General features: G+C 37.7%; 1 protein-coding gene across 7 annotated transcripts in view; it reads left to right on the top strand.

Moving 5' to 3' along the window:
- LOC100723044 (intermembrane lipid transfer protein VPS13C-like) overlaps positions 1 to 22,503 on the top strand; it is a 37,223-nt gene that overhangs the window by 11,970 nt on the left and 2,750 nt on the right. For 6 of the 7 annotated variants that reach the window (XR_010046140.1, XM_063244552.1, XM_063244547.1 and 3 more), the window contains 11 exons: positions 256 to 365; positions 3,509 to 3,569; positions 5,180 to 5,239; positions 7,050 to 7,130; positions 8,865 to 8,923; positions 10,419 to 10,552; positions 11,642 to 11,748; positions 12,417 to 12,588; positions 13,783 to 13,845; positions 21,198 to 21,327; positions 21,837 to 21,931. Coding sequence is in view for 6 of the 7 variants with exons in the window: in XM_063244552.1 (XP_063100622.1) it covers positions 8,878 to 8,923; positions 10,419 to 10,552; positions 11,642 to 11,748; positions 12,417 to 12,588; positions 13,783 to 13,845; positions 21,198 to 21,327; positions 21,837 to 21,931 (747 nt within the window). In the remaining variant the exon portion in view is untranslated. The remainder of the gene's footprint in view (positions 1 to 255; positions 366 to 3,508; positions 3,570 to 5,179; positions 5,240 to 7,049; positions 7,131 to 8,864; positions 8,924 to 10,418; positions 10,553 to 11,641; positions 11,749 to 12,416; positions 12,589 to 13,782; positions 13,846 to 21,197; positions 21,328 to 21,836; positions 21,932 to 22,503) is intronic. The other variant, XM_063244551.1, reaches the window with a different exon arrangement.

Below are 22,503 nucleotides of genomic sequence, written 5' to 3'. Positions count from 1 at the left end.
TATGCCATGTGTTGTTTACACACATTGCCACTTGATCTATCTCAGAAGGTAAAATGAATGTTAGCTTCTAATTTAATTTCAAGTATGAATTTCAAGTTGAAAATCACATTAAAATCTAAACTAAATCTGAGAAAAAGTAATGACGCTAGGGCAGGTGTAATTTCCTCTGAGCTGTCCCTACCTCTCCTTCGGGCGTCCGTTACATGGTGCTGTGAGAACGGCACGGCTTGAGCTTGTGTTTTCTGTTTTTAATAGATAAGCCTAAGGAAGCAAAAAAGGATACATTTTTGGAAAAATTGGCAACTCAAATAATAAAAAATGTACAAGTGAAAATCACAGACATTCACATTAAATATGAAGATGATGTAAGTAATTTCAATTATTTGGTTTAAGTTAACAAATGTATATTATATAATAGTCTTGGTTTGTATGGTTCATCTGTACCCAACATGATTTATTTTTTATTTTTTGCAGTACTGCAGATCCAACCCAGTTACTCTACTACTGAACTACAGTCCTAGACCTTTTAAAAATTTTTCGAGTGTCTTGTGAAGGGGCCCATGCAGGACTTGAACTTGTGCCCCTCGTGCTTCAGTCATCTCAGTGCAGTCAGTAGAGGCATTTGCTTTTGTGCCTGACTCTCGTATCTCCCCAGAATCTGAGATTAATGTTCTTGCATGTGTTTTCTGCACTGGGCTCTTTTCATTGAGTACGCACATATGTAAAGGTGACATGAAACCACCACGTGTTGTCCTCTGTTTTTTAAAATTTTGTTTTATGCGTTAAGACTGATAACTTTAAGGATCTGAGCAGTTAGTTCCTGGAGTTTATTAAATAACCAGTGGTAGTGGTCATCCATAGGAAAGGGACTAAAACAATGGTCGTCTGAGTGTGGTGCCGTTCTCTTTCCCTTCTACTCAGTGGATTAAGCCACCCACAGCTACTTACAATATGCGACATTATACTTAGAAACCAAAAATTTCACTTATGACCAAAAGCTTACCATTAGTTGATAAGAATTTAGCTAAAGTATAATGTATCTTGAATTGTGTCTGTTTCCCTGAGTTTAAAGCTTGAAATAAACCAGGGGTGGGGTCCACTGGAATAATCCCAGCTTCCTGGGAGGCTGAGGCAGGAGGATTTTAAGTTTGAGGTGAGCTGGGCAATTGGGCATGATCCTGTGTCCATATAATGTTAGAAAAGGGCAGGGAGTGTAGTTCAGTGGTAGAATGCTCTTGGTTTAGAAATTTTAGCTTTTATTATTTACTCAAGAAAGGGGAAATCTTAGTCCATCTTTCTAAAAATGCATCTGCATTCTTTTTTGTTTTGGGTTTGAATTAAACAGTACTGACAGTAGGTATATTTTCATTTCCTGATTAGCTCTCTGTGCTTAGTACTCAAGCACACTGGTAGCTTTTCAGAAAGGATCTCTATTTTAGAGTAGGTTTATACACTGGCTTTACGGAGTTTATTCAGATGAATTTCATTAACATAAATGTCTTACAAAACACATTATAAAAGCTCATGTTCTAACACACAAAAATAACACAGGAGAGTGAAAGATTTTGTTAAAACTATGAAGAAATGTGAACCCTCAGATACTGATGGTGGCAAAGCAAGTTACTTACTGGAAATACGTAAATGAACACAAAACTCCCTAATGATAAGAAGTGGACTGTTAAGAGAAAAGATTGTTGAAAGCCACATTTTTCTTTCTTTCATTCTTTCTTTTTTTTTTTTTTTTTTTTTTTTTTTGTCTTTTTCCTTTTTATCGGTACTGGGGATCAAACTCACGACTGCCTGCTTGCAAGGCAGGTGCTTATGCCACTGCGCTAAATCCCCAGCCCAAAAGCCACATCATTTTATAGTAAACAAATGTGTGGACTTGGAATTGGATATATACATTGTCAATTTGGAAAATAGCAAAAAATCACTCTGACATATTATTGGATGAAGGCCTCAGTTTGAACCTAAACTAAGCTTTTTACTGACCCAGTATAATTAGAAAGGTACATTATTTCTTTCCTTTTAGTAAAAAAGAGATGCACAGGAATAGGGTAAGTAACATCTGTCATGTTTTAATTGGTGACAAAAATGTTTTAGAACTATCTAAAGAAGAACATTACAAAGCATAAAGAGTTCCTGTTACAGCTAAAAAGCTATGAGAAACACAGAATGTAAGAGGTGGGAAAAATAGCCTGGCGTGGTGGCACATGTGTGTAATTCCAGCACTTGGGGAACTGAGGCAGGAGGGTTGACACGAGCTTGAGGTCAGCTTGGTCTACATAGTTTCTTATTTTATTTTTATTTTTTATTTTTTGGTAGCAGGGATCGAACTCACAATCATGAGCTTACCAGGCAGGTGCTTACGCCACTGAGCTAAATCCCTGGCCCTGGGCTACTTAGTTTTAAGACCAGTGTGAACTATATATTGAGACTTTCTCTCATAAAACAAAAAATCAATGGGAAAGTATTTTTTATCATAAACGTGCTCACTGGCTAATAGTAATTGTGAATAGGGTAGTGGAGATTGTGGAGTTGTGTGTTGTTGAAGTTCTTTCTGAAATAGCCACAGATTATTTTATCTGTAGGTACAAAAAGATGAATGTAAGGAAATAGGGAAGTGTTTTGCTATAAATCATTACCTGCGTTAATTACAAGTAAGGCTAAGAGTGCACAGTATCAACTATATGAGGGCGTATATGCATTTTTCCTGTTTAAGAAGAGCGTGTGGTAAAATTTTGGGGTCTTGGGTTACTTAGAATATTATACTAGTATTTCTTTGTGCTTTGCTCATTTCTATCATGATCAAGTGATTCTTTTTTTTTTTTTTTTCTGTCTCTCTTTTGGGTGCCACGAATCAAACTTAGGGCCTTGTGCTTGCGGCAGGTGTTGGCGCTGCTGAGCTACATCCCTGGCCCAATGCAGTGGTTCTTGGTAACTTGACTGTCTTCAAGATGTCTCAGATAATGTCTGTGCATCCTGTGGAAAGCTCTGAACACTCTGTAAATATAACTTACACCAAAAGTTCAGGAATAAAACAAAAGTTTAACATGGGTAGATTTTGAATGAAAAGACAGGAAATTAAATATTAATCTAATTTTTCTTAACAAAGCATTGTAGAAATGCTTCGTAAGAAAGCACTGTCAAGAAAAGTAAAGGCCCAAAGAAGCAATTTGTGTTTCTAATTATGACAATTTTAAGTGTTATAAAAAGGAGTTAGTGGCAGTGTTATTGAGTGTCTTGAAGACGGTCTCTCCTTAACTCTCTCTAGGACTCTGTTAGCGATGGTTACTGAGTCTCTGAACCTGGGAAAGCATATTAGATCCTGAAGTGTGTTGTCCCTGGTGCTATGGGTGCTGACCTGCTCTTTCCGGGCCTTTCTTTCCTTCCTGTCAGTTGGGTTGTATGACTCACCTATAATCATTTTTCCCCACCACTGTTGGAAGGGATGGGCCACAGGTCACCATCACTTTCCATGTATCCTGATGTCCCTTTCCTTTGGCAGGTCACTGATCCGGAGCGGCCGCTCTCATTTGGTGTTACCCTGGGGGAGCCTTAGTCTACTGGTAATGTTGCCTTGGTTTTGATTTTGGTGGAACCTCTGAAATATCGCTGTGAAGTCATAAGCTGAATTGCCTAAAATCAACTATGTCTGCAACTAGCTAATGCATTTTTTATATTAGGTTGCTGCAGTTTTGTAGAAATTCAACATTTTTGGTGATGCTCTTATTACATGACATTCTTTCATTTTCATTTTTCTTACCACAAGTAGATCTAAATACCAATTTTAAAAGTTACTTAAAATACTAAATTTTAAAATTTAAATTTACAAATATATCTAAATAGCAAACAGTCTGAAAGGAATAAGAACTATCTTAATATGTGCGAAAAGTGGGGTGGAAAGTGTATGTTGGGCTAAGTGCTACCACTTGATACAGGTAAATGGATTTTCTAGGTGGCTGTGCATGTGTATGTATTTACGTAGATCTGTCACATTGGGAGACACATAAGTGATTCAGTTTGGTTATTTCATAAATAGGTTTGTTTCTTTGCTAGAGAATACAGTTGTATATATATAGATTGGACTTGCTTGTATTTAGGGCAATTGTAGGAAACATTTGCCGGGGGAAGGGCATAGAAATGAGGAAAAACAGCTGCATAAGGCTTTTCTACAAATAAACGGCATATACAGTTAAACTCAAGGGCGGTGGATGATAAGTCATACGGGAGACTTGCCACTGACGGCGAGGACCTCAGGGAAGGCGAGGAGGAAACGTGAACGAGGGTTACTGGCAGAGAAACCGAGAGATGTGGTGATGGAGCAGTCCTAAAAGCACACACCAGGAAGTGCAGGTATATAGGTACATGCAGTGGAAGAGTGAGGCAGAACAGTGAAAAAGAGAGCTGGACAACCAGTGACAGGAATTAATCAATGAACAGGGAAACTAGGGTGTGTCTAACCTTTCAACCTAACATCCTCCTCCCGCTCTATTCAGGCCTCGTACCCTCAGAAACCTGTGTCCCGCCCTAGCATCCCATCTTTCTGCTTTACGTCAGTCTCCCTCTCCTAAATCTTCATCTCCTCCTGCCCACACACTTAAACATGTGCATGGCTCCTCTTTATCACACAGCTAAAAGCCCCTCCTTAATGTCCCCAGTCCCTCTCAGGCCCTGAAACTACTGCCTTCTCTCTCTTATACAACCACACTTTTCTGGAATTTACTACCTGTGCCTTCCCCCTTTCTTGTCCTCAGCAAGGTCATCAGTAATGTGCTGGCTGTTAAATCGGGTCCAAACAGCATTGTTGGCTATGCTGTCCTTGCAGGGCACATGGCCCTGCTGTCATTCCCATGCTTTTCTGGTTTGCTTTCTATGTTACAGAAAGTAGTATCTTTTAAAAGTGTGTGCCTTCTTCAACAGAATACAGGCAGGCTTTCTTGTTTCTGTTCATACCCAATTCTTTCTTCCATTCACACATTAACTGTAATTTCCTAAAGGAGTGAACCCAAGTTATGTTTCACAGTTCCTTTGATTTTGCCTTGCAGATACATAAAGAATTAGGTAACACTAGCCAACAGTAGCTAAGTATGTTTTCTTTATGTGTTATTTTGTTTCTACTTGAGGATACTAAAACACTGTCATATACCACATTTCATAGTTATTCTTTTTCTTTTAGACTACAAATGAGAATTGGACTCCATGCATATTAAATGAAGCAGAAAAAATTATATACAAGGTATTGTATTATTATTATTAGAGTAAAAATTCTTTTGTTAGTTTTCTAGGTGCAAGTACTTAATGTCTTTCCTTGAAATGGTGGAGCAGAATGTGCTCTTGGGGTGAATTGAAAGTCCAAAGTCTAGTTCTGGCTCTGCTTCTTACTGTGTGACTCTCAATCTTAGGTTGTTCGTCTGTAAGGTGAAGAATATGGTATTTTATGAAGCATTAGGTAATTGAGATACTATTAGATTTTTTTAAAGGAAGTAAAGGTTTATTAGCTCAGTTTGTGGAGGTTTCAGTCCATAATCAGCTGGTTCTAAGTCTCGGGGTGGTATGGGAAAGGGGCAACCGTTCATGGTGGTGGAAGACAGCCAAAGAAATGAGCAAAAGAGGAGCAAGCCTCTTCTGTTCTTTTACATTGTGTGTGGGCTGCCTACCCTAGGCTGGGTGTAGACTCACACCCCCCATCCCAACAGGAGACGATGAATCAATCACAACTCTAGATTCAGTCACCACTGGAAAGCCAGTCTTTCTGACTGTATAAGGCTTTGGGGGACATCTAGACACAAACCATAGCGTTCTGCCCCTCGCCCCCCAAAGACTCATGTACATCTCTTTATGCAAAAGACATTTGGTCCATTGCTAAGAGTTGCTGAAGTCCTAACAGTTCCAGCATTGCTGAAAAGTCCAAGTCTCAAGTGTCTCTCAAGATCTAAGGCAAACTGTTAGCTGTGAGTCTCTGTATGAATGAAAAGAGACTTAAACTTCCAGGATGCAATGGCACAATACAGGCATTTCCATTCCAAAATGTACAAGCAGGGTATAAAGGAATGGGACAAAGCAAGTCCAGAATCCAGCAGGGCAAACATTAAGTCCTATAGTTCCTGTAGTTCCATGTCCAGCCTTGGAGGCAATCTGTGGCAAGTTGTGAACTCCAGAGGGCTTGGGTGACTGCCCCATGGCACTTCTGATGGTAGTGGCACCTAGGGCTTCTCTCTTGACCCCCTCTGCTTTTGCTTTACACTCAAACCTTTTACACACTGCCCTCTTAGGAGCACACTTGCTTTGCTCTGAAATCTAGGCAGAAGCCGTCCTGGCTCAACAACTCTGCCATCCTGTGTCTTGATCCCGCAACTCTGCTATCTGTGTGCACCTTCAGTTGGCTGCGCAAGCCTAGCTGAAGACCTAGAGTTCATGGCAGTGCCCTCCATGAGTCTAACTGGAGGCCTGGAGCGCACGACAGTATCTCATGTAAGTCAGAGATGCTGTTAGGTTTTGTAGGAAAAGTATTCTCTGGTTAAGTGAGGCTACTAATTTTAAGTAGCAAGCACGCTGTAATTAGACAGGTGTGTTTCATTTTATTGTAAGCTAAGGGCTTCAAGGTACTTTAATATGCTAATAAGTGCAGTGAACCTCCTACTGCAATGTTCATAGTGTTAGCGGTCCTCACTGTGTTGGTTAGAGATGCTCTGGCACCACCCTCCCCTCCCTTGGAGACAGTCGCTGGTGTCTGCCAGAGGTGTCATTTCTTCTGTGTCTAGTAGAATGTTTCCTGGATCTGCTAACTGCTAAACTCCGGTCAGTTTGATAGTTGAATGAATGAATATCTTGGAAATTGTGTTCTTGGGCACACAGTTTAGCAAATACTAAGCTTAATAATAGAGACTGTGAACATATTTTCCTTTAACTTTGCATTATTTTCTTTAAAAGTTCAAAGTGGCAGTTGGTTAATCTCAGGGTTGTGAACATGAGCGTAGTCTTCTACCATAGTTTGCTTTATCTTTTGTGTTTGTTCATTGCTTGACAGTTTTTCTTTTCTTTCCTAGCTAATCCAACTGGATAGTCTCAGTGCTTGCTGGAATGTGAACTGCCGTCTGTCCTACTTGGGGTCCCGAGAACAGATCTTGGTAATTTTGGAAGAGCCACCTCCACTCCCTAATTATGTTGTATGACAGAGCCCCTCAATGAGGACAGGCCACAGTCCTTTGTTTAACTTGTATGTCACTGAGTTGGAAGTGTGAAAAACAGTGTTGAAATCTGTATGCCTTCAAGATAGTTTCTGATTTGAATGTTTTGTGAAATTGTTCGCTACATAGTGATGTAAGAACCTATAAAACTTAAAAACTTCATTTGGGCTTTTATACTCATTTTAATGGCACTCTTAGATTGTAATATTTTATTTGACAATGATTATGAATATTGTAAACAAAGACAAGAAAATAGGGAAAGAGATGTCAACCAACTCATCACCTAAGAAATTCTGTAGGGCACACAAACACATGAAAAGATGTATAAACATCTTGATTCTGTAGGGAAATACAAGTGAAAACCAAAGTGAGATAATGTTATAATTTCCTGGAATTCTTATACGAAGCTGGTGAGAATGCCGAATTGGTAAAATCATTTTGTAAATCAGTCTGTCAGTTTCTCGTAGCTAATGTTACACTGAGTGTTTGTCCTCTATTTATCCACAAGAGAAGAGAATTATATCCACAGAAACATGGACAGATGTTCAGGGTACCTTCTAAGAGTAAGAACTATAAACAACCCAAATGTCTATTAGATGATTAATACTACATCCAGTTAAAGGGCAAGAATTATTAATACAATAATAAGGACCAGTGTTAAAATAATTACGCTGGCTAAAAGAAACCATACTGTACTTCTTAAAAAAAGCATAGGAACTGCAAATGATCTGTAGAGCAAAAAGTAAATCCGTGGTTGCCTGGAAGTCAGTGGTGGGGAGGAACTGGGGCTTGTAAAGGGACGAAGTGAAACTTGGGATGATGAGTATATTTATTATCTCTACCGCAACAATAATGTCATGAATATACTCCATGTCAGAATGCATTGTAGTGTGTATTTTGTGTGTGTACTTTGTGTGTGTGTGTGTGTGTGTGTGTGTATGTGAGTGTGTTTGAGACAAAATCTCAGTGTGTATTACTACAGCCTGGCTCTAAACTTATGTAGTCTAGACTGGGCTTGACCTCAACAGAGATCTTCCTCAGCCTCCCAAGTGCTGAGATTAGAGGTGTGCATCACCATGCCTGGCTAAAAACATGTGTTGTACCTTAAAAGGTGGCGAAGTGATGAAAATGACTTAATGTGTGGTCTGGGTATACAACTAAAAAGACCAAAAGTAGGACTTAAACATGTTCTTATGCTGGTGTTCATGGCAGTAAATAACTTAACCTTTGACTAGAAATTTGTAGGAGTATACATATATATGGGTTTTTTTAAAGTCAGAGAGAGGGGCAGTGTGATGCCACATGCCTGTAATCCCAGCACTCGGGAGGCTGAGCAGGAGGACCATTGAGTTTGAGGCCACCTTACGGGTACAGAGTGAGCACAAGACCAGCCTGAGCTACATAGTGAGACCCTGACTTCAAAAAAGAAAAAAAGGGGGAAATAATATTACAATGTAGACATTTAGTGTTTTAAAAATTACCACTTTCTATATTTTTAGTATGCTAGAGAAATATATCTGTAAATGATACTCAGCATGTTTTTCCTATAGACTAATTAGTTACAAAGAGAGGAATAAAAATATTGATGTAATAACCAAGTTGTTTCTCGTATATGTGGCTGAATCTGTTTGCAGCTTCTTTTCTAGTCTCAAAAAATTTAAATGCTTTCTTTAGGATCAACTTAAAAATGAAATTCTTACCAAGTAGACAGAGACCTCCAAACCATCAATACAGTAAGTACTAGTAAGTTGTAGTGGAATATTTTACCGCACTTCCTTATTAAGTTATGTGGACAAGAAGAGCACACTCATTTTATGCCTTCATTTCATGGCTAGAGAGCTGTGCTGCTTGGGAATAGCTCGAAAGGCATCTGCTGGAGAAGGAGGCAGGAGGGCCCGAAAGCCGTCAGCTCCTTGTAGCCAACCTTCTTTGGCTTCCATGTTTTCTTTATGCCTTGTAATTGTACTCATTTTAGGACTTAGCAGTTCTTTTTCTTTCTTTATAAAAGATAACCAAGTCTCTGACCCCTGGGTATTAAGCATTCCTCCTCTGTGCTGCCACTATTCTTGCAAAATAAATCTGCCCATATTTTTAAAGTGAGCTTTTCTGTTTTTTGACAATGTCACCTTTATTTGAAAGGTGTCTTTCCCATATTTTCTCTATTTCAGTTTCATTCTAAAGAAGGTATTGGTTTGCTTTTGCTTATTGTGTCCCTTTGTAATTGTCCTCAGCTTTTTTAAAATTGAACTTTTAAGACCTTCGCTTACCAGGCAGGTACTTAGCCGCTGAGTTATGGCCCTAACTGTCCTCAGCTTTTGTACCTGTGTTCTTCCATATTGTGTATTCGACTGGTTTACTTCTGTTGTCTTCTTCCTGTTCTCTTGCTGTTGGATGATGGTTGTCACTTTCTATCCTACTCATACTCCTCTCCTTAGTGATGGTAGTTTTCAAGCGCTGTTTGTGAAAGCCTTTAGTTTTTTTGCAGGGATGGAGGTGGGTTTGTTACTGGGAATCAAACTCAGGGCAGCCACTGTGCTGCAGCTGTGTCTGCAGTAGCATTTAGTTTCATTGATGGATAAACGAATACAAAAACACTACAGCTTCATTCTTTGGGCTCATCTATATCTTGCAGCTAAGTTAACACTTTTCATAATTTTATGAGCATCATAAAGTGTTGTAACAGTTAAAATTATATTCACAAAGCTTATCACCTTGCTTTGAGCTATCATCTTTGCTAATACACATTTTTTTCAGCCTCCAAATTACATTATTTATTTCATTGTAATAGTACATGTGTCATGAGTATTTTAAAAATCATAAAGTAGTGGTGTCTTTTAGGTATTTAATTTTATTCATGATTCTGTTCCTAAATTTTAGCAATGATTAAGGAAAATTAATTGTATTTTATTTCATTTTATTAGTATATTTAGTGAATAATAAGTGTATTAAATGCTTTGTGCAAGGGTAAAGAAACTTAATTTTATACAGACTGAGTAGCCAAAGGTAGACTGTGTTATGTACATTTCTTACCTAGGAGTACAGGACTTCAGTGTGTATACAAACATTTATTGGCAGGGTGAAGATGAACAGCTACTTTACATGTTTTTGGGAGTGATTTTATTTTATTTTCGATCATTTTACTTCTAAAATAATAGTGCTCTCAGATTATTTAAGTTGTTCATATGTAAGGGTGTATAAACATACTCATATCTTCTCATGTGATGTCAGTTTTCCAGCCAATATCCAGCCAGTTTCCTGCAAAACTCTACATGAATCCTCATGCAGAAGTAGAACTCAAAACTCCCAAATTAGATTGGAGCATAGAAGTGCAGAATATTGCCATTGAGCTGACCAAGCCCCAGGTGAGATGCAAGGGCACGTTAGTAGTTTTGAATCTAGGTCGCTTTTGTCTTTTGTGATGATTCTTTTGTGAAATCTGTTGGTTCTCTTTGTTTGTTTTGTGGAGATTTGACTTTTCAAGTAATCTTTTTCTGAAAAAAAAATTTCAAGCTGAAGAATTTTTTTTCATTTATCTGACTTTAGATGTTGCAGAATCTTATCAAACTATAATGAATAATATTTTCATTTATTTAAATTTTAATGTGGTTTTTCCTTTCTTAGTTTTTAACACTAGACCTTCATGTTAAGTGTTATCTATTTTGTAAAATAAGTGTCTTGGCAGCTTTTTTCTTTTTGTTTCCCAAGTATAGTTGTATGACTGATTTGAGTTGCAGATTTAGGTATGAGATTTGGCCAAGAGAGTTTAGCCCAGTACTGTCTAGTTATTATACAGCACTTTTGTAATGTTAGATGTTCTGGTTAGCTACATTAGCAAAGCAAAAAAATGAGATTAACTTTAATAACCTATTTTATTTAGCTTAATATTTCCAAAATCTTATCATTGCAACTTGTCATCATAAAAAATTTCAAAGAAATATTTTACATCTTTTCTCTCCCCCTCAGTCTTTGAAATACAGATATGTTCTTAATTTAAATACATTTAAGTTCGCACTAGACATGAATGTACGTAACCGTTGAATTGCTTTAAGAAAATTGGCAAGGAGCAAACTGAAGTTGCCTTTTCTTTGGTCTTGCTTGCATTTGAGTTCGCTCTGTGTATATCTCGTGCCGTGCCGTTTGAAGTGTTGAAGTGTTTGAAATCCGCACATTGTTGTGATGGTGGTAAGCTAGTTGGTTAGTTAGTTTTATCCTGTTTAGTTGCATAGCGGTTTCCTGGAGCAGTTTGAAAATTAACTCATAGATAGCTACCAGTGAAGTTATGATCCAGCAGACATGGAAATAGTTTTAAAAATAAACTAGTTCAGAAATAAGTAGAACTAGGTTGTTAAGAAGTTCAGAGAAGAAGTCTTAGAGTAAAAAATATAATAAAATTTGACATTTATTGAAAATGTGTAATATAATGAACCTGGTTTTTTGTTTTGTTTTAATAGTACGTAAGTATGATTGACCTTTTGGAATCGTTGGATTATATGGTTAGAAATGTACCTTATAGGAAATATAAACCTAATTTACCACTTCATACCAATTGTAGGCAATGGTAAGTATGAGCTTGCTTTTTTTATTTTATGAGAAGCATAATTATACAATATGTCAAAATTAAGAGACCTGTAAGCAATGTAGTATACCCACTCAGAAAAAAATAGGGTCTTCCCCTCCTCTCCAAAAGCCAAGGAGGGACATCTTTTATATGGTTGTGGTACTTTTTTGGTAAGCACATCCTTTTGTATTCTTGCATCTATAGTTCCAAATTTTTTAACTTAGTATTTAAGATTTTCAGCATTTAAAAAACCCTGCTTTCTCTGTAGTCATTTACTGGGACCTAAGGTTGTAACCATGCTGGAATACTATCATGTGTTGCTTAGCAGTGGCGGTAACTTCTGAAACATGTATCTGTATGTATTCACTTCCTGAACTTGCTGAACTGGGATAGCTGTGAGGGCAAGAGGGTCTGTAATCTTACAGGACCACCAGGGCATATGTGGTCTGCTGGGTGCCAAAGAGTTGATTTGCTTTGGCATACCTTCTTCCTGGAGGGTGTTCATTCTGAATGTATTTAAGCCAGAGAACTATAATTGAGACACACTGTTAGAGTGGAAATTTTATTCCAAGATATTTAACAGTGCAATATCTAAAAGTCAGAGCTATTTTCCTTGATTTCTCTTAAATGTTTTATGTGCATATGCATTAAAAAGTTTTGATTTTCAGGTGGAAGTATGCCATTGATTCAGTTCTTGAAGTTCATATAAGAAGATGTACACAGATGTGGTCATGGTGTAACATAAAGAAGCATAGAGAGTTACTCAAGAGTTATAAAATCGCTTACAAGAATAAGCTAACTCAGACTAAACTCTCGGAAGAAATCCAGAAACAAATTCAGGTATACTTTGTGCACAGTGGTGAGAGCCCTTAATTGTCTGATCACCTTTTAATGTTGATTCTTCACTTATTTGAATTAAAATATAATTTTAGAACAGCTTGTGAGAGGATTTTATGGGAAATTTAAGAGTATGTTTTTCCCATTTTTTTTTCTTTAATAAAATCTTTTCCCAGTCCTGAGAACAGATGAAATAATGTTACTGTAAACCCTTTTGGTAGATGTTTAGGGTTTTGTAATAGCATTTTTATATATTTACTAGTTAGCTCTGTTTACATGTTTTTCTCTTAAAAGTTCCGTATTTATGTGACCATGGCTTTTTTAAAAAAGAGTTTAAGGTATTATTTTTTAAAACAGCTTTTAGTCTGGGGTAGGACAGAGGTTTATTTGTTCTTATAACAGATAGAAAATATACTGAATACATAATTTGTCATATGATCTGGATTATAGAACTCTTTCTGCCACTGATTGATAATGCGAAGTACAAGTTGAATTTGTGGTATTGTAAAATACGTAACAATCACTAGCATAATATATTAGAATTGGCATAGGTATCAGAGTCAGCTGAATTTGGGCTCAGGGCTTACGAAGTGTTCTGATCTTGGACACGAGTTTCTTAAGTCTGTTATTCTGAGGTAGGAAGTAGAAACAGAGCCTGTCTTACAAGTTGTGAGAATTGCATAAGATAATACATAAAGGACCTAAAATACAAGTCATCTGGGAAATGTTAAATACTTCCTACATACTTCATTGTAAATTCTGAAATTCAGTTTCTACTTTAGCTTACTTACTGACTTGCAGAATTTTATATTCTTAATATTTTGTGTGTTTTGCAATGATGCCTTTAGTATGATAATTGTGAAATAATATGGAAAGTAGGAAGTGTAAGAAGTAAGGCTACTACCTAAAAGAAATCCTTTTTCTCAATATGTTTGTTGCCATGTACATGTAAAGCTGTCTGTGATTTTTAAAGTTTCACCGAAAAGTTCTTATTTTCTTAAGGTGTTTAAATGGGATATACTTCCTTAGAAAACTTAATTTCTTGCTGTAAAAATTAAATGGTTTCAAAGATTAGCATATGCTCCAGTTTGATTATATCACAAGTTTTGGTAATGAACTAGATAAGCCTAGAAATCTTGTAAGAAAACTTTAATCTAATGATTATTTCCCTTATTTACAAGTGTCTCTGTTTCGTAGGACCTGGAGAAGACTTTAGATGTTTTTAACATAATTTTAGCAAGGCAACAAGCACAAGTCGAGGTAATCATTTTTATTAGTTCATTTGATGTTTTCAACATGTTAATACAGCTCTTTTAAACCTAGGATCAGGACATCTAAGTTTTATGGGAAGTTATTCAGATTTACCTAAAGTAGAGAAGAGATTTAAGTTTCCATTGATTAATTTAGTATCAGAAGAAAATAAATTGGAGTTCTAGAAAAAAGCTACGAACACTAAGGTGAAGAGCTTTGAACATTTATAATTCCTATTTGAAATACATGGAAAAGAAAGCAAATCGAGATCAGTTATCATCTTAGCAACTTAGAATGCTTTTGTTAACCTTTCTATGTGCAGGACTCCAGTTTCTCTTTCATACTTATGTACCTACTTGTTTTTTATCTTTCATTTAAAAAAACTTCTTTTGTTTGTTTCTTTTTTCCTGTTTCCTCTTTCTTATCTCGTATCTCTTTCCTCTTGTCTTCTTTCACTTTCCTTCTTTACAAAGTTGGACTGAATTATGTTTGTAATTGTTCATAATTGCTTATGTATTGTGCCTTGTTCTGTGTAGTTTGTATAATTGTGTCGGATGTTTCAGTGATAAGCTCCAAGCAGTACAACTCACTGTAGAAAAGTTAGAAATACAGATCAACAATGGAGAGAGAACCATCTCACAGGCTCTTCTCAGTCGTAGTCACTAATGTTAACACTTTTCTGTGTATTCTGTTAGTCCTTTTTGTAGCTGTAAATTCTCTCTACCCATACTCATTTTAAAAATGAGATTAAAGCATACACAATTTTCCATTTATTTAGCAAGTGCTCATTGAGTTTTGGTTTTTCTAGCCTTACGATTAAGAGTATGGAGTTGAGAATCAGAGCATCTGAATAATAATAGTTCCAGCTTTGCTATCTTCTAATTGTGTGATTTTGGGATGTTTAATTTCTTCTTGCCTTATTTTTGAAAAATGGCATTAATTATTAGTACCTGCGTCATAGGGTTATTGTAAGGAGTATGGCTAGTCCCTGTGAGGCAGTTAGATTCCTGGGGGCATGGCACGTAGTAATTAGTAAGTGGTTTTTTCCTTCATCACTGTTTGCGTATTACACAGAAATCCACATAACAGACATAACTTTTTTACATTCCATTAGGAGAGGATAATAAGCATATACTTACATGAAGTCAGTAGGAATGGATGGAGAGAGGGTTGAGGCTGGGCAGTATTGATAGACATTGCTGTTGTAGACTGGAGGGTTAGAGAAAATCTCCCTGGGAAGATGTTTGAGCAAAGACAGAGGAAGCTGAGGGAGTCATTCAGAAAGGTTTCTAAGGAGAAGGATTATTCCTGCAGAAAGAGTGAAGCATAGCCAGCTCAACGGTCTTGGGGTGGTGGGAACATATCTGCTGCGGGGGGGGGGGTGGTGGTGACCAGTGAGTCAGAGGAGGAAGGAGTGAAAGGGGTGCTGTGGGAAGGAGGAGGATGTCAGATTCTGCAGAATCTTGCAAACTGAAGTGTAGATTTTTGCTTGTGTTCTGAGTTCGGAAGCTGTGTATGGTTTTTGAGAACAGGACGGTATAATGTGGTGGTTTTAGAACTCTGGCTGCCTTGAAAGCAGGCTGTAAGAGAGTGGCAGGAGGAGGGCAGGGAGACTCTTTGGATGTGGCTGAGATAATTGAGGTCAGTGGTAGTGACTTCCTGGGGAAGTTTGCAGTGAAGTGGAGAAAAAGGGTCGATGGAGTACAGGGCCAGTGTTTCCTGCCCGATTAGATGTGTGTGTACGAGAGCGAAGAGATGACTTTAAGGATTTTTTCTGAGCATGGTTGGAAGGACATAGTCCCTATTCTGTGAGATGAGGAAGGCTGGATTTAGCAAGTGTGAGCAAGGTGCGAGAAGTTCAGGGGTTCAGCAGGCAGCTGGGTGCATAATTGTGGAGTTAGCAGAGAAATCCGCGCTGGTGTGTGAATCTGGAAAGGGTCAGCCTGTAGGTTGCATTGACAGTCATGCGATTGGATGAGATCATTGAACTTCTTGGAGTAGCAGGAGAAGCGGACAGTACTGAAAGATCTGAAGTACCCTGTTGTTATGGTCAGTGAGATGGGCAAAGCCCAGCAAAGATGCCCATGAAGGGGCTGCTGGAGGTGTAGTCGAGAAGCTGTCTGAATGCAGTGTGTTCATACTGGAGTAGAGGAGAATTTCAGGGAAGACAGGGTCACCTGCCTCATCATTTGAGGTGGCACTGAGAGTTAAGTATTACATTAAAAACCTTTAAAGTTACACAAATATATTTATAGATAAAGGTGCGATATCATACATATATACACACATATCTCAAAACCATACTCTCATGCACACATAAATGTATTGTGGTTACTTGACTGTTCGCATCTGTTATCTTTTCTGTTGAGAATTGGTCACATATTTCTATTTTTCTTCCTTGTTTTTGTTCTTATATTAGCATATTTTTGTTTTATATGTCCTGTTAGGTGAACATGATACTGCTGTATACTTACATTGTTATCTGTATATATATTTTGCCCTTTTGATGTTGTACTGTAGCTCTGTGAGCACTGATTATATTTCTTCCCCGATCTATTTTTCTCTGTATTTTAAAAATTGAATAGTTTCAATTGTTCTCTTTTGAAAGTCACTCTTCTATCATCTCCATTTTGCTATTGAGCTTATCCTGTGAGCTCTTTAATTTCAGAAACTAAGTTATTTGACTGTTGGTACCTGTTACCATTAAGGTTGAGAACTGGCCACTTTTCCCTGTTTTCTCTCTTTTTTTTTAATGTCAAGTGATTACAGATTGTATTTTTGATGTTGGGGCTACTGTAGCATGTAGTCTTTGGATCCCGTTATACTTGTCTGGAAAATGTGATTATCACAAAACCTGGTTAGGTTCTGGTCCTAAGGTGTGCATTGCCTTCTGTGGATGGTGGCTCAAGTCTGAATTGAGTTCCTAACCCTTCAGCATGTAGATATGAATCTGTTATACGCATGAATTGTATGGGGGTTAATTTGAGCTCTGCTAGAGGGATGGTTTATGTCTCAGTTCAGGTCTCTAAGCCTTTGTCTCTTTGGTTGAATCAGTTTCATACATAATGAATCTTGGATTGAATTGGATTGTAGGCAGATTCACGTGCAGAAGTAAGGGCTAGAAATAAAAACAACACCACTTGTTCAAAAAAAAAAAAAAAAAAAGAAGTAAGGGCTAGTCTCTGCTCTGTCCCCCATAGGATTTCTCATTGTATACTCTGGCCAGCATGGACTTACTTTCTGGTTGTTTGGTCAGAAATAAGGATTTCTCAGGGTTGTAGCTGCCTGCACAGCTGTGCTGCATGTATTTCTTGCAGCTCCCTTCCTTGGTTGGAGCCAGGTGTGGTACTTTTCTGTGGGTCTGTAGGAGCTTAGGATAGAATAACACACTTAGACTACTTCAGTTTCTGTGGGCAGGAAGTCTCGGCATGGCTTGGCTGAGCCTTCTGCTTGGGAAGAGATCAGAATACCGCAAGGTGTTACCTGGGATGTAGTATCAGCTGAAGCATGGCTGACATACTCCATTCTCACTAGTTGAATGTACTTTGGATTTACCGTCTTTCGGCTTTGGGGTGGATTACTGTTTTTCTGTTGCCTGCTGACTCCAGGCTTCTCCTACCTCTTAAGTGTCACTTTCTGTTTCTTGCCTTCTGAGTCATGTGCTTCTCGTAACTTGGCAGCTTACTTCTTCAAAGGGAGAGGGAGACTCCCCCAGGAGGGCTGCTGTGGTACTAGGCTTATAACAGCAACTCCCACACTGCACAGAGTGAATGCGTTGTACCACCGTTGGTTAGAAACAAGTCAGAAGGCACACCCGCATTCACAGGCAAGAGTTCACCCAAGAGCGGGAGATGCTGGGGCACATCACTGAGAAAAACAGAAGACACGGAAACTCAAAACTCTTGTGTGTTGGTTCTCCATGTTTGGGTCCCTTTCTACCATCTGTCTGCTTTGCCTACTTTCAGGCTCTGATGAATGTTTTTTAAAATATGTTTGGAATTCTTAGTTTTAATCAGTAGAAAGGAAGGGCTAATACCACCATGGAGTCAAAACAGATTTGGTAATAAATTACCAATTCGGTAATACATTTTTGTAATAAAGAGCATTTTTAATAGAAGGTACAGGCAGAAACTTGAAAGGAACGAGAGAGAATGGAAGACTAGGAACTGGAGACTCTGAGTAAGTACAGACAGTGTGTGCAAGGGGAACGGAAATGAGTGGCAGCGTGGGAGATGTGGAATCAAGAGGCTTTATATCTTGCTTCTTGTTGTTTTCTTGGTTTTTATTTTATTTTTTAAGTTACTAGGGTTTAGTGCTGCTACTGTTACTTGTTGCGCATCATTTAAACAACTGGGTAGCTTTCCAGTCTGTGCAGGTATCAGAATATGTGTCACTGTTTGCATTAGCTGTATTCCATTGTGACACTAGTGGGTAGTCTTGTCTATCTTGAGAATAGTTTGCAATTATAAGGTCAGATTCCTTAGTGGATAGTTGTTGGGTCAGGGAGTACAAATATTTTAAAGAGTTGTTTGCCATTTGTGAATTGTTCTAATGAAACAGAAATGAATCACTGGAGGAAACAGATACTTTCAGGCCTCCTTAAGTCACTTGGGTTCCATTGTGTGCTGTTAGGGCCACTTGCAGCTGCTCAGAACTTGAGGATGGATTACTGGACAAGGAAGGGCGGGTATAGGGCAAACAGAGGCAGTGCAGTTTATTTAAGATTGGCAGTTCTCATTGTGGAGCCAGAGAGTTTTAAATCAGGGCTGAAGTTTTGCTTACTGTAATCCCTTTGTGAGTCAGGGAAGGATGTGGGTCACGGATACGTGGAACAGGTGAGAGGGCTGTGCTGGATCTGTGTTTCTGTTGGTCACTTGTATGAGCACTTTGATTTTTAACAGACACATGTAAAAGAGGTCTCTGTGTGTGTGTGTGTAAAAATTTTAAACTCTGAAATAATTATAGAGCCATTACAGAAAATAAGCAGCAAAGATATTTTTCAGAGTCCCTGTATATCTTTGACTCAGTTTCCCCCAGGGGTTACATCTTATGTAAATTAAAACACAGTATCAGAACCAGGATTTGAAATTGGTACTGTTTGAGTAGAGTTTCTGATAGCTGTCATGTTTTTAAGTGGTGATTCTTAGATTTTTAAAATGGTAATCATTTTAAAATGGTAATCATCAAAACAAATCAAAGAGTTTTTAATGAACTCTTTATTTTCTTCATAGTCTTTGTCATTGAGGTTAGTGTTTTCATTAGATGTTTTTGTATTAATTTATATCTTTTCTCTTTATTAAGTCTTTCTACATTTTTTCCCCTTGTAGTAGAACAGGGGATCAGAGCTGGGACTTTCACACTCAGCTCCATCCCCAGCCATGTTTATAATTTTTTTCTTTTGAGAAAAAGTATTGCTAACTTTTTGGGTGTGTGTGTCAGTAAACTTGAACATCTTGCCTCAACCTCCCAAGTGCTGGCTGGAATTATTGTATGCACCACCTTGCCTAATTGTTTTTCTATTTTTGAATTTATTTTGAAACACTTTGAAAATTTTAGCATGTTGATCACATCTCTAACTGAGATTTCAACTTTGATAGTGACTTTATCTTCCTTTAAAATAATTTTTTTTTTTTGGTAGCAGGAATCAAACTCAGGACTTTGTGCTTGTCAGGCAGGTGCTGCGCTGCTGAGCTGCATCCCTGACCCTAAAAGAATTTTTTAAAAGATACTTAAGTAGAGATTTGAAAAAGAGAAAATTGAATGTTGCCATGTGTTATTCCATTACTTGATGTCTCTTAACAGAGTATTTATTTTAATGTTTTAATGATTTTTTTCAATGAATTCATGTTTTTTCAAAATAAAAATGTATCTCGTTAAAATACATGTTTTTATTATCATAAATTAGATTTTTTTATGGAGACTAAAATGATGGTTATAATTTGTGTCTACTCTTTTAAAGTGATCAGTTTACTTAAAAATTTTTAATACTCAGGTGCCTTGCAGTTTTTCTGGCATTTAGGTTTATGAAGGATGCTTCATAAATCCTCCCCTTTGTGAAGTGCAGGTATCCAGGAGGGGTTCCAGGGTGCCATCTCAGGCTGCATTTTCCTGGGAGGGTTGTCAGTACTGTAATTCAGACCTTTCAAACTCCAGATGGTAGGCATGTGATTGGGTATCCTTTGCAGAGTAGCTTAGTTTCATCTGCTGTGAAAGAGTTGAAGCAGCTGAACTCCCTGTGGGCTGGTTTTTTTTTTTTTTTTTTTTTTTTGTCTTTTTGAGGCAGAGTCTCTCTACGCAGTTCAGGCTGGCCTTGGCTCACTTTGTAGCCCAGGCTGGTCTCCAATTTGCGATGATCCACCTGCCGCAGCCTCCCAAGTGCTGGGATTACAGGCACGCACCACCATGTCCAGCTTCTGAATGTCCTGTGTTTTGATCTCTGCTGTTGTTGAAGGAAACTCCATTGTTGTAGTTTTGAACCTGGTGTACATTAGAGTCACCTGGGGAATTTTTGTAACATATGGATGCCTGGAGCCCCACACCCTTAAGATGATTTAATTGGGGTGGGCTTGGGCCTTGATGTTTTTCTTAAGCTTCTTGATGATGCACATGCACAGAAAGGATTGAGTACCAGTGAGCTGTGATATCTGCAGTAACTGTCTGTCATTCACTTGTGACTTGCAAATTCAAACAAGATTTTAGTGTTTCACTCCTCCTTGGCATATGATAAATGTCTAACATTTTCTCATGCTTTTAATCTTTATAATTTACTAACCAAGCCTGTTCTCTCTACTATAGAATTGTTCACTATCAGCTTAGAATATTTTATGTTCTAACTGAAAATTTTCTTTGCCTCTGTGTTTTGTTTTTTGGTTTATCTGGTAAGTGGGCAAAGAGAGGGAGTAATAGAAACAGATGAGAAATTTGTTGCGGAGAGAGTCTGATGTGTGATTCGGGTGCCATCTGTAGCCCTCCTCTCCTGCCATACCATAGTTAGCAAAGCAGCAGTGGATGTGAATTCTGAAATACAATTGCTTTGAACTGATACGTTTTGGGTATTGAGAACATCTTTCTTTAGTGGAAGCCTTTGCTTTACTAACCTGCAATTCTAGTGCCCTGAACTGAAAGATTTCTGGATTATAACCCTCAGACCAGTCTTACCTGAAACCAGTTGTATTGCTGGTCCGATTTAGTCTCATCAAGATGCTTTCCATAGATACAAGGGTGCTGTTTACCAAATGGTATTGTGAGAATCATTTAAGAAGGACCTGGCTTTTGTGCCTGTTTTAGTCTGACATTGTGTTGAGCATGAAAATGAAGAAAGCATTTATTTTTCAGTTAATTTTTTAATTTTAATTTTTTAGGTGATTCGATCTGGGCAGAAACTAAGGAAGAAATCCACTGACACAGGGGAGAAACGGGGAGGCTGGTTTAGTGGGTTTTGGGGTAAGAAGGAGTCTAAGAAAAAAGGTGAAGAATCATTGATTCCTGAAAGTAAGTTCCGAGTCTGCCAGTTTATTGTATATTCATGAGAAAAAATTAGGTTAATTATACCTTAGTCTTCCAGTTGAACTTCATTTCAAAAAACTTTTATTTTGAAAAAAAATCAGCTCAGTATCCTAGTAAATTTATCTCAAGTAAAACTTTTTCTTGAGAAGAATTATATGAAATTTAAAATGTTCAGATTTAGGGGTTTCAGCACTTAGCACTTACCTTTTCCATGAATATTTAATAATAAGTTTCACTTCAGTTTTAAAATTTTCTAAGACCCTCTTTTAAAACCGTTTGCAAACAGAATTTCTTTTGTACCATCTCTTTGTCTTTACTGAAATGGTGAACACAGACAGGTGCTTATTTTCGTCATAGTGGAGTATTAGAGGAAATTACTTGGCTGATTGGTTTTATCGTTTGCCTCTGTTGATTTTGGGACATTTGTTTTGACTTGTTGGTTTTATTTGTAAAGCTGAAGAAATTAATTTCTTGAATTACTGTTTTCCTTGTAGCTATTGATGATCTTATGACCCCTGAGGAGAAGGACAAACTCTTCACTGCTATTGGTTACAGCGGGAGCATGCATAACTTGACTTTGCCCAAGAAGGTAATTACACTGCACTGGAGAGGTGTTTCCATCCTTCCTGCCGCGTGGTCTGTAATTGGATTACATAAGTTCCAACTTTTAACTGCTGGAAATATGTTATTGTTAGTTTCTACTTTACTCTTCAGTTGTTAAATGCTTCCAGTCAGACCTTACCAATTAAAATTTTCCCTTCAACGTTAGATATTAGTGAGTGTAAGGATAATCTGATTAAAAAGTGCTTCTTATAGTTTAAATTGAATCTTTAAAAGTTTTTTTGCTGTGAAACATAACTCATGTAAGAGTGAAAGAAACTGAAATGTCCTGCTCACTTGGTTGATCAGAAAGGACACAAGTGTATAATTACTGTTAGGGTCCAGATTAGTCTTGCCACTGATATAGAACCCCTGTGTATATTCCTGTTCTTCCTTTTCAGAGGCAGTTAATAACCAGCTTTTTGTGTTAACAATTCGTTTGATTTTTGTTTTACTATAAACACTGATTTTATTTTGTACATTTTTGTCTTTCTCTAAATGGAATTATAAAGTACATGTTTGTGTTTGCTGTGAGGCCCATCCTGTTGTACTGCATATATT

The sequence above is a fragment of the Cavia porcellus genome, unplaced genomic scaffold (genome assembly GCF_034190915.1).
Source record: "Cavia porcellus strain 051 isolate PalLab524CR breed Dunkin Hartley unplaced genomic scaffold, mCavPor4.1 scaffold_277, whole genome shotgun sequence".
Taxonomy (NCBI): Eukaryota; Metazoa; Chordata; class Mammalia; order Rodentia; family Caviidae; genus Cavia; species Cavia porcellus.
The sequence above is the reverse complement of the archived record's forward strand: the minus strand, read 5'-3'. Positions and strand labels throughout refer to the sequence as shown.